Source organism: Dermacentor albipictus, chromosome 7 (genome assembly GCF_038994185.2).
Source record: "Dermacentor albipictus isolate Rhodes 1998 colony chromosome 7, USDA_Dalb.pri_finalv2, whole genome shotgun sequence".
In the NCBI taxonomy this organism is placed as follows: Eukaryota; Metazoa; Arthropoda; class Arachnida; order Ixodida; family Ixodidae; genus Dermacentor; species Dermacentor albipictus.
Window position 1 is genome coordinate 3,882,790 of NC_091827.1, and position 12,524 is coordinate 3,895,313.

The following is a 12,524-nucleotide window of genomic DNA, read 5'->3' on the forward strand; positions in this document are numbered from 1 at the left end:
CAGCGCCAACTTCGAGACCCGAGTGTAGCGAGTGCAGCACAGAGGTGAAGAGATGCGAAAGTAGCCCAGTGCGACGCCCCTTCAACTGCATTCTTAACTAATGAGCGGCGTAGATAACGCTCGAGAACGCCCAACACACAGGAGCAACTCCCGCATTGCAGTGCGCCGCGCTCCGTGACGCATTTTCGTGTGCCCCAAATTTGCACGTTCAGGATTCTCCCACAACGGCAAGAGGTGCGATACAAAACAAAATACTGGGAAAAAATAAAGGTGAGGAAAAGAAGCGAAGAAAGGAAGACCTCGGAGACTATGCCCAGGCTACGCAAAAACGACGGCCCTCTCGATGCCAAACTCGTCCCAGAGGCTACAGGCTACGAAGCAGAGCAATCGGCAATCGGCCCCGCGTGCACTTTTCCTGCTCCTGGGGGGCGCGACGACGAGCGCTGGACGCGCGCCTGCCCCGACGCGCGCGCCGCCCGGCGTGGCCCAGGGGGAAAGACGCGCGCTGCGTGCAGTTGCGGCTGTCGCCTCACTCGAACGGCGTTCCCGTTCGGCTGGGGTTCGTGACGGTCTCATTAAAGGCTCGCTTCGCGACTGCACGGGACATCTCGCGCCTGCAGCGTGCTCGTGGGCATGCTCGCGCAATGTGGCATTAACCTAATTAACCCGTTCCGCGCGGCCACTGCCGCGTAATTTTCACGCACCGCTGATTTACACAGGCGCGCGCGCGCGCACACACCTGTGGAGCAGGGCGCTCCGCCGTCTCACGGCCCGCGGCCTTCCCCGTGCACGGGGGGGGGGGGGGGAGGGCAGTGCGGGCACTGACAACAGCTGCGGCCGCCGCGGGGCAGGGACGACGATGCATCCAGCAGGCTGAGGTACGCAGGAAAACACGGGGGCTCAGCCGGGAATCACTTGGGGCAAGGATCCACTGGGGTGCACCGCCCGTGCTTTCTTTGTCGCCAGTTCACGTTGAATTTCGGAAGGAGAAGACGCGCCCGCGTTTGTACCACGCGAAGCACCGCAAGAACGCCTGGCTCGTATACGCAGCGCGCAGCAAGTGCTGGGGACTCCCGCACGGCCCCGGACTTGCACGGGCTGCGCCGAACGAGGTGTCTCGGCGCTCGTCACATTCCGGACTTGGGCTGGCCGTGAAAATTGACAACAAACGTTGCAAGAACCTGAGGGTGCTCGTCACGTACTTGGAAATTTCGAAAGAAACAATGTAATTTTTCTCATAGAGTTCCTTTTTTTTTCTCGTCAAGGAAGAGCGGCAGTGTAGTCTTAGCTATCTTCGAAATTCTGGCCGTGCTGTTCGCACTCAAAGCTGTTCCGGCGTTTGTGTCTTAGTAAGCGAAAGAAGACGGATGTCCTCAGCGAGTGAAACCCCAAAAGGGCATTAACGCAGTCATAAAAATGCCGTTTTCTATTTTTTCTAGTACACAAATATTTCCCGAATAACGCTAGGTTTACTCTTCTCCTTGGTATCTTAGTGTTGGTTGTTTTATTCTTGAACGAGAAAAAGGGGGGTTAACCGAGGGGCCCGATTTTTGTTAATCATAAGATGCCAACAAACAAAGACGCCAAGGACAAGACTGGGGAAATTACTTGTACTTACTAACTGAAATAAAGAAATGATAAATTAACGGAATTGAAACTTAGTCAAGCGTCACTTAGTCAAGCCCTTCAAGCTGTAGAAGTCTGGGCCGCGAAAAGTAAAATGAAAATTAACGAATCTAAATCAGTCATGCTCAGAATCACAAACAAAACAAAGCATGTTATTGAGTGTAATTATGAGATGAACTCAACAATTGTAACCGAAGCTGAAACGATAAAATACCTAGGTTTAACAATTTCGAAAGAGTTAAGTTGGAAATCACACATAGACAGAATTTGTGGAGCTGCAGAAAAAAAAATTATGGTTTCTTCGCCGAAAATTAAAGCTAGCAACCACACCCGTCAAACTACTTGCATATTTAACTTACATTAAACCGACGTTAGAGTATGCCAGTGTCATTTGGGATCTGTTTCAATCAGGATTAATAAACCGCATTGAGAAGATACAGAGAAAATCTGCAAGGTTCATTCCTTCCCGGTATTATCGTACTGACTCTGTTTCCGAAATGCTTTGGTTGCTTGATTTGCCTCCACTGGCTCAACGGCGGAAGTTGGCTAGACTTAAATTTCTTTTTTTGTTATCAAAAGGCCGCTTCAATATTGAAGCCGCACCCTATCTTGCTCCCAGGCAGGCTAGAAACGTCAGGTCAAGCAATCATTGCATGTTCTCAATTCCAAAAGCGTATCTGGACATGTACGCTTATTCATTTTTTCCGCGAACGATTAAGGAATGGAACAGTTTGCCGGCGTCTGTTTTGCAGTCAAGTAGCATTAAAATCTTTGAGGAACGCGTTAAAAACCTTTTATGAAATTGAATTTTAGTTGTGTCGTGCAAACGTTGTCACACTATTCCAGAAATACATATACAGCGAAAGCTCGTTAATTCGAACTTCAATAATTCGAATTTATGGATAATTCGAACTGTACGATTTGGTCCGGCCAAGCTCCACAGAAGTCTATGTATAAAAAAGTTCGTTAATTCGAACGCCAGAAGGTTCCCTCACGGTAATTCGAACTACGCTCGCCTGGCACACGGCCAGAGAAACGCGCTTTCTGCCTACACACAAGGCGGTATTGCCTCCGAAATTGAGAGAATGGCGAGAGAAGGCAAAATTGGAAAAAAATCTAACCGACGCGGGGTCAGCCAGAAGGCAGCGGCGGCTGCCGCCTCTCCGTTCTACGTATCCTCCGAGACTTCTTGCCCGCTGCGAATCTCGGAGGCTTTGCAAATCTTGTACAGCTGCTAATGTTATGCGGAGATGGCACGGCAAGCGCCAAAACACAGCGAATCAAGTACGTCGCAGCAGCGCTTGCAATCAAGAACCAACGAATCAGGGCCTTCGCCACGTTCACATGTTCAGCGTCTTTGTCTCGGCAGTCTTCATAAGTTGTGAATCTCTGTTTTCAGCTTAGGAGGTATTGGCCGTCGCGATTCATTGTGATGGTGTCAAGCCTCAGCTAACGTTCGTTTCGGTGGACATCGGTGGTGTGGCACAGTCGGACCCAGAGCTTCGACTTGAAGGTGGCGTGTGCCCGCGGCACACGCCATCACTTTTTGACAAGCCAAATTTCTGACATGCCCTACTGCTTCCAAATCGCAGTGTACTGTTGCTCTCCTTCACTTTCGTTAGTTCGAACTTTCGTTAATTCGAACTGAAGCGGCTTCCCCTTGCGGTTCGAATTAAGGAGCTTTTACTGTAATAGTCTTTCTTTTATGCTGTTTCCGATTTCACTGTCACAATGTTACAAACACGCATTTCTTAGCCAGAAGATTGTATTTGTATTTGGTTATTTGTTTTGCATTGTATTTACAACATTCATTGCTTCATGTCCTATTTACGTTTGTAAAGTGTTTACATTTTTTACGCTATGTGCAAATTTGCTGTACCCACCCTGTTACGGCCAAGACGGCCAACAGTATTTGAAAATAAAATAAATAAATAAATCTGAAAAAACAACTTGCCACAGGTGGGGAACGATCCCACGTTTTCGCAGTACGCGTGCGATGCTCTACCAATGGCAGAGTAGAATTGGTAGAGCATCGCACGCATAATGCAAAGACATGGGATCGTTCCCCACCTATAGCAAGTTGTTTTTTTCATCCACTTTCAATTCCGTTAATTTATCATTTCTTTATTTCAATTAGTAAGTACAAGTAATTTCCCGAGTCTTGTCCTTGGCATCTTTGTTTGTTGGCTTCTTATGATTTGTTTTATTGTGGGATTTTATCCCGGCAGCAACAACTATTCTCGAAAGGCTAAATGAGGTGCTCCTTGAAAGTGCTTAGCACACACCTTCTCAAGCTGTAGAAAGTGCCTGGGTATAATTGTCACAAATAAGTGCTGCATTCTTGTGCCCCGAAAACAGTAACCAATTTCAGTTCTTCCTAGTTATTTAACACTTGTTCCTATTGCATTAGATGTCCTACGTAGCAACACTCAAACAATGAAATCATTATCAGCAAAGCAAATTACTTCTGCTATCGTAGAATATGAGTATGCCACTGGTCAAGGAGGGCTTGCAGTAGGTTAGAAAGTAACAAACATTCTTGGCAGAAAAATTACTACTGAGCAAAAAAGAGAGGAAAAAATAAATGTGACTGTAGTGGCATGTGCATAAAGAAGGCAATGCGTTGTGATATGCTGCAGTCAGCTAAACTTTGTAAGGAAGGACAAAAGAAAATATTGGGCTCGAGACAACTATGGCACTCGGTATGAAAATACAGCACCTTCGTTACGTCCATTATTCGTTACAAACACATATTTGCTGCATGCTGGTATCGTAAAGAAATCTGACTTCATTAAATGTGGTATTTTGTGATATCCATGTTCGTTATACTGATGTTAGACATATTTGATATGTTGGAAAAGCTCTGTTACACAACACTCACTGAAAGCAGATATTCCATTAGCAAAGCAACTTTTACGTATTCGCTATGAGTCTCTCAGCTGTGCCCGCGAGGATTAACAGTTAAAATTTTCCTCACCCAAGTGCCTCAAAATGCTACAGCCAGTTTATGTACTTTCAGATGAATCAGCATCATTTATAAATTCTCAGTATGAAGCCAATACTTAGATAAAATTGTAATAGATGCAAGAAGGGAAGGCAAGGGCATCTCTAGTCTTGCACATTCATTTTGACATTTCGCTATGCTTCGAACCAGCTCCAGAGGTTCCCCTTTCATTTCATACAGTCAAACCTCATAATAAAGAAACCGCATCCGACATGTAAATACCATCGTCATAACTGGAATTCGATATAAATGCATATTCTTTAGGTGCTGATACTAACGATAAACATTTTAGATGTACTTCGTTATATCCAATAATTCGTTATATCGAGGGCAAACTTCGATGGGACTGCTTTAGCCGGGCGACTTCCTCACCAACACATTGTCAGGCACATAGGAAGGCGTGAGCAATAGCTACTCAGCTTTAGCTCGAGTGTTTTGACGCATTAGACTGACAGTATTGGCACAAAGTCATTTCTTGTGTGTGGTCGCAAACAAAGTGTGCTGCAACACTCAACTGTTCGTAGGCGTCATCCCACTGGCGGTACAGAGCCTGGATGTGCTTCCCAATGGCCAAGTCAACATCTTCTCCGCAGCCGCTCGCACCAAGCCGGTGGGCTTTCACCTTCACTTCCAACAGGGCATCGCGGATGTCGTGCAGTGAAGCCAGTGCCACCTGAGCAATAATAAAAAAAAAAACCCGCAATCCGAGCTGTTGTAGTTCAATCACAAACAAAATGGTTTCATCAGGAGTGTTTCAGCACAGGAATCCCTGCTGTATGATGTATCGCGCGACTTGCGGCTCAGTTGTTGTGAATTGCTAGCAAGAGCATAGTAGACAACACATTTTCTACATTACATGCCTAAAGAGGTCACAAGGACATGCTGTCAAGAATGGCGAGCTGCGAAACAAGATTGCCACACAGTTACGACAGGGCGACACGACGCGCACCTCTCCCTCTCCGTCGCTGCAGCTGGGAAGCGGCCTTTGCGCTGGAATCCGCCGCCTTCCACCCGCCCCATCGACATTGTGACGGAACTAGTTCGGCGTGTGTGAACAATGATTCCGGAGTTCCCCAACGCGGAGCTGATTTGACATGCATGGACAAGCTGCCGTGGGGACGACGTATTTTGGTGCGTCTCACGCTTCGGCGTGGCACGGAACAACGAGCGACCCTCGATCGGCACCGATAGTTCCCGGAACGGCACCCCGCCAACGCCGTCGTTGGGCATCAGAGCGCAGTTGCCTTTGTGTACGTAAACTGATCTGCAGAACAGCGGCGAGTTGGTGATGAGTAAACGAACAGTCGCCGCGTCGTATGACCGGCGGATCGAGTGTATAAAAACTGTGGTTGTGCGAATGCTGAGCACACTTCTCTTGAGCAGTCATGTTAGACTGAGTCACTTCTCTCATGCAGTCATGTTGGACTGATACTTTTTTTCTCAAGCAGTCATGTTAGACTGATTTAATTTCTGTAAATAAACCCTTTTCCTCGTTCTCGATGAGAAACAGTTCTTCACTTCATCAACGATCTCAGCGTAAATAAGTTGGACGACGGCATGGGCCAGCTACCTTCGAATTCATGCCGTATTCCGATCTTGGCAAAGGACCACGAGCGATGGGATTGAGCCCCCAATCCTGACAATGCTCACGACAAAAGTGCCTGAGCTATTAGTGTACGATTATTCTCTGCTAACCAATTACCTTTTTGTTCGATAAATAACAGCTTTTCGGTTAGAAATTATTCACAGCTTCTCATGTGACATGCAACAGTGATGCTTCGTGAAACTTTCCAGAATTTCTGTTTTAGTGAAAATATCTTGCAGTTTGTCAAAGAGCTGTTTTTCAAACATGGCTCTGTCTTAAGGCAACCAGATCCATGGATGTGACTAGTTACTCAGGTCCTTACTGATATTACTTAAATTGACTATAAATAACTCTTCCTGAAATTACCCATAAAGCTAAACAAAAAACAAAGATCCATAGCAAGAACAATAAGGGGATGGATGAGTCATGTGGGATGGTACATAATGCAAAGGTAAAAGCATCTCGAAAAGTGACTAATTCAGAATACAAGCCATAGAGCTAAGACTGCCTGATGCAATCTAAGCTCAAAACTACCAGAGAGCCAGAGAGGATTGGTAGAGTGGCACAAGAGGAAAAAATTAGGAAAATGCCCCCATGCGCTGTGCATTCCGACTTTCCCTTTTAATTTCTTTTCCCCACACTAGCTGTTATTATGTCATGTTCTAATATATATAGTTTCCTTGTTTCTTTTCACATTCCTGATTATGTTTGTTGCTGTTATGTATTACTCTGAGCAAGTTCCACATTGCACCTACACCTCCTCTCAGCCTTTGTAGGACTGCAGTATGTAAAAACAAATAAATAATATTTCGGCACAGACTACTTGAACATGATTCGTCAAATTGTGTGATTGCATTCTGGTTAGCCCGCTGCGTTCCTCATATTTTCCTTGGACCATGGGGTACTTCTCAATCCTCTGCGCATGACATCATCAAATGAACCAGCCAATCACACCCGCTCCCTCCTGCCCCGCGTGTGTGCTGCACTTTGCTCCTCACTCTTGTTGTTCCCCATGCTGTTAGAGCCGTCCGCCAACAATGCAGTGCCCAGAGAAGAAGGTAAACAAGGCTGTCGCTCTAATTAAAGGGGCACAGCAGGCCACGTACCTTCAGTTCCTGTGCTCTCCGCTCGACAGCCTGGAAGTCATGGCACAGTGGCCTGGCACAATCGCCTTCGGTCGTTGCCATTGGGTGAGGGCGGTTGACGAGCACCGTCAGGTTGCTCAGCTCTTCGCGAAGCGTGTGGATGCTCCGTAGCACATCGGCCTGGCTTGACGCACCTTTCGGCATGGCCTTCTCGCCGCGGCCATCGCTTGTCGACCCAACTTGAACACGGCTGCTGCTGGCGTCCTGCAGTTCCCTCACCAGGGCCTCCCACTGGCTGATGAGCTCTGAAATCAGAAAATGGAGGAGGTTTTCTTAAGTTTTTTTTTAGATTTAGCTTTGCTTTCTTCAAAGGTAAACTTCAGCTAGTACATAAACATGCATGCACACTAAGATTTTGAAGTTCCTTCAAGCCCTACCTGACCTTCTCATACAAGAGGCTAGCGACTGAATGTGGATCTGGCTAGCTACCGCGAACAAACATATCTCTCGAAAGTGTACAAAAGAGCATGTCACTTTTTGAGGAAGAAAATTGAAAAGTGCAGCGCCGTAACGGTCTCTTACAACAGCGGCCTACGCTGCGGTATCGTAGCGCCGCGTTCGAAACGAACGCCGCGCGTCGCGATAACGCCACTTCCGCCCCCTGGCAGCTAAAACCAATCTTCACGGCCACACTTGCCTCTCGCGGCGTGCTATCGATCGCAGCCGGCATTTTCTTTTTTCTTTCGTCCGCGCTCGCCGGAGCTAGAAAACGAGGCAATTCGTAGCCATCGCAAACCACTGGGAATATACTGACCACTCGACAGAACGGGTTGCGTGCGTAGCTTCCAGCCACGTCGGTCGACGCACGAACCCAAAACTGCGGTCCATAGCGGCTCGCGCCAGGCTTCAGGAACAAGACACCGCCAGTCGGCCAGACGTCGTTGAAGGCGGAAAACGAGGCCGTCCGATGCCAGACGCGAAGAGCGCGCCGCAAAAAGCCGCCGTCAAAACGCCACCAGGAAGGAGAGGAGGCACCGGAGAGGAGGAGAGTGTCACTCGTGCACCTGTGGGCTGCCTCCCACCGGGCCGGGCGTACAGTGGGTTTGTGTTCCGCGCGGCGCCTGTTCTCTCGTTTTGATTTTGCTGCGCCCGCGTGCACGACCTGCCGCTCGGGAAACGAAGGTGCGTTGCTCCGCCGTCAGCCGCTCGAGGGGTCGCGCGGCGGTGGCTGCCCTCCCGGCGGCCGGCACGACTTCTCCCCAAAGACAACACCCGCTGACGTCGCGTCTCGCAAACTGCCGACGGCTGTTTACTGCCGCCCGTGGGGTGGCTGTTGCATTCCTCTGCCGAGGTCGCGGGTTCGATTACCGGTCGCGTTCCCATGGGTGTGGAAAGAACGCTCGTGTTCCTTCAAAACTACATTTTCGTTCATTTCGCAGTGAGAGGTCGATTATTATGGAAGAGAAAATTAAAGCCAACGTTTTTGTATCTTCGCGCCGAAGTATTTTCTTCTACTGGGACCTTTGTGTGGCGCAGTTGAAGTGATCGAAAGTTGCCAAGTTCGGTGGCTCCTCTAAAATGCAAGTTAGTGCATTTTAAAGATAATAAATTATCCAGGCTGGTATAGACACCGTCTAATATATGACATCACAGGTAGCTGGTGCCGGAACTTCAAAGTGGCGGTGTTGCCATCCTTATCAAAGTGTCGCGCATTTTCTCGCGCACCAAGTGTCCTCTCAGGGTAACGGTGATGTTCTCTCTTATTAGTTTTTTTTTATGCGAAGCATATTACGAGAGCTCAACCCAGCTCCTTAGGCGCGGCGGTGTCGCCTTGAAACCACGTGACACCGTGACGTCACGACAGAGGAGAAGTGGCTTTGGCTCAACTCTTGCAAGACGGGCTGGGTGGGAATCGAACCAGGGTCTCCGGAGTGTGGGACGGAGACGCTACCACTGAGCCACGAGTACGATGCTTCAAAGTGGTACAAAAGCGCCTCTAGTGAATGCGGTGTTGCCTTAGAAACGAGCTGTTTCTAAGGCGTGCGTCTCTTGCTCAGGCGCACATTTCGTTGCCGCGCCGAACGCTGCTTTGCTCGACGCTCACCGCGTCCAATGCGGGGCGCGTAGTCGCTGCCCTGTAGCCCATTGTCTTACACCCCTTGGCGGGTCGACGGGAACGCTGTCGCGTACCACTCTTGAAGGCGAAGCAGTAATGCATCAGTTGTTTCTTCGTCTAGCCGAACCAAATATAGCCAAGCAACAGCAGTTCACCTGGCTAAACAGTGGTTCAACAACTAAAATAAAGGCTAGTATGCTTCGCATCCTGGGCTTAACCTTACCTAAGCCACAGCCATTTTTTTTGTATTGCAGCATATAACTTACGAATACACATGTGAACGAATTTTCCACCGTAGTGTCCCTTAAACAACCACGGGGTCAAAAAATAATACATTTCCCCATTAGCGTGTCCTATACAATCCATTGTGGCCCCAGCTTCGGAATGTTAAAGCAAACATTCTTTTTACTTATTATTTGCGAGCGTATGTCACACGGCACATTACGCTCAACCAACGCGCTCGACTGTATAGTAGCAACGCTTCGAAAAACCATCCTCTGCGGATATCGAATGCGTTCGGTGCGCGAAGCATTCTTCGCCTCATCATCCCACGCGCTTCGCCGCGGCCCGGTTCGCCTCGTTTCAGCTATTCGGTCATTCCAGCGACTATAGGCGGCGCGACGGTAGGTCAAAATGGCTGCCGAGACGGTGATAAGGCGATCTCGCAAGCGTGTGCATCTCGAGCAGCAAAGCACGTCAGGCCCTCTAGTTTCGCTGCAAACCGTACTTCCTCTCTCGCTAAAGAGACGCCAAGGTGTGTAAATGAAGGCGAAGCTACGTTCAACGCCGGTCACATCATGTGCTGCGGCATCAAGACCATTAGAGGCGATTTTTGCAATGGCGAGCGCAGAAGCGTTGCGGAAAAAGGAGACGTGGACAGCAAAGACGCTCACTAGCGACCAAGTATATATTCGGATACAAACCACCAGGAACGTGATTGCGCATGCGCTGACATCGAGTATTGTAAAAAAAAAAATGTTTACATTTTTTATATATATAAAATTCGCCTAACAGGGCATGCATCACTACATCATAATAGGTGATCACAACAACGGCACGTGCAAGTGGCCTGACAGATGTCATTCCAAAGAACCCTTCGGGGAGAGGGTGACAGAGGAGGCGGCATAGAAACTTCAGCCAAGGGCGAGGAACGTAAATTACTTATCCATCAAATGCACTGGCGGGGCACCAATACAAAGGTTAGCATGCGCGTGAATCTGATCTGGCTCGAGGATTTCCCTTTCCAGTCTGCCTTTGGTCTGCTTTTAATCTCGGTTTTATCGAAACGGGGTTTACAGCCACAATCCCTGCAGTGCGTAGGAACGTGCGCGGAGTTGGGGCCTTTCAAAATGAACGTTCTCTTAGCCTGTCATTTAGACAGCGCCCCGTCTGCCAAATATAAACTATCCCACAGTCGAGTGGTATCTTGTATACCACTTCGGTAGCACAGGAGGCGAGCGGTTTCGTGTGTGGCTTTTCACAGGTCTTGTTCTTCTTATGGCCGTTTTGCAGGGGCGCACAACCGAGAGAGCTTGAGAGGAGATATGAAGAGGAGGTCAACGCCGTGCTTTTTCCCCGATCCTTTCTAGGTTGTGTGAAATCGTTTTGTCACTGAATATATACTTAGTTGCAAGTGAGCGTCTTTCCTGTCCAGGTCTCCTTTTCCCGCAACGCTTCTACGCTCCCCTTTGAAAAAATCGTGTCAGATAAACTGGCCCACCAGCTTACTATTCCATTAGAGACACCGAGGTCAGCGTCGAATCGCTCTGCCTGCAGACGAGTGCAGTCAAGGGCTCGCCGCAGTGCGTTAACGCCGCAGTACACGAAGGTACAAACTCTGTAAAGGTCAGTATGTCGTTACTAGCCTTGAAAAGGCTCACGGGCATGAAGCCACACATTTGTGTTTTCCCAAACAGAAGTTGTTTTTCAAGCGCTCCTGGTTTCAACAAATTAATCCTGTGCGGTAAGACACAAACTTCAGTGCGTTTCGAAATGTAAACTGAGAAAAAAAAAACGGCTCTATAATGCAATTTACTAAACTCGTAACGTACAGAGGTGATCACGTTCGTCTAGAGCCTCGAGCAGCGTACGGCGGAGCAAATGAACTGAACTTAAGCGTAGCTGTTTGACTAAGGACAAAGTGCTTGGGCCTGAACGGGTTTCACGTTTTTCCACTTGCGTTTCGAGTTGTTTCTTCGTAACTCGGTACCTCCCTTAAAATGTGTTTCTTCCTTGCGCAGAGCTCGGCTCGATCGCTGTAGACAAGTGGGATCCCCTCTGTACGCGATTCAGTGTCTTGAAAATGTGGTGCGAGCTTCGTAACTGGTTCCAGTGCCTCAGGTCGTTACGCCTGTCCTGAAGTACATCTTAACGATACCTTAGCAGTGAACACTCGTTACGGCACAGTTTGAGCACTGCGGCACGCTGCACGTGTGATCACTATTCCCTTTTTTTTTTTCCTAATCGTCGCGTCCACGCATAGCGCCAGACCGAACCGCCGAAGTGCGTCGCATATTTCTATCACCGGGTGACTGCTTCGTAGGAGGAACGCGTGGCGCCGCTGGAGAGACCGAATACAGTTCCGCACTGCTTTGTTCGCAGCACGGCGGAGCTGCAGAATCGCCGCGTCTCTTGGCCGGCCGACTTCTCTCGTCGCACGCACGCTCGCGTCACACAAACACGTCGGTCCTACTGGTAACGTTCTGCAGAACCTCAAATCTAGACGCTGTTAAGTACGGCCCGCTGAAGTGCAAGTTTTGCCAGCCAGTTGCGACAGCGGCGTCAACTTTTCGTGGAACGCCACCGCAACCCTCTAGCCTCACGGCGTCAACAATAGCCGCGACCTCGACTTTCCGTCGCAGGAGCCAGGATGAGTTCGACGAAGCAGGCTTTGTGCCTGAACCCGCCACCGCCGACGTGGTCTGCTATGAACAAGGGGGTCCCCGGGGGAACGTAGTTCGAGGTCCCTTCCCAGGCGCCGTTCAAGACGCAAGACAATGGGCAACCGGCCGCGCTTCGGGGGTCAGGTCGGGGAATAAAAGGCACCTGATGTAAGCCCCGAGTTCTTGAGGACCGTGAACCTCGCGCAAAGAAGTGTGTGTGTATGTG

At 49.0% G+C, this 12,524-nt stretch overlaps 1 protein-coding gene across 9 annotated transcripts in view; it reads right to left on the reverse strand.

Moving 5' to 3' along the window:
* The window catches only part of LOC135920784 (serine-rich adhesin for platelets-like), a 658,268-nt gene that overhangs the window by 55,660 nt on the left and 590,084 nt on the right, over nt 1–12,524 (reverse strand). For all 9 annotated transcript variants that reach the window (XM_065455046.1, XM_065455039.1, XM_065455040.1 and 6 more), the window contains 2 exons: nt 7,322–7,605; nt 5,146–5,303 (listed from right to left, as the gene is read on the reverse strand). In XM_065455046.1, coding sequence (XP_065311118.1) covers nt 5,146–5,303; nt 7,322–7,605 — 442 coding nt within the window. The remainder of the gene's footprint in view (nt 1–5,145; nt 5,304–7,321; nt 7,606–12,524) is intronic.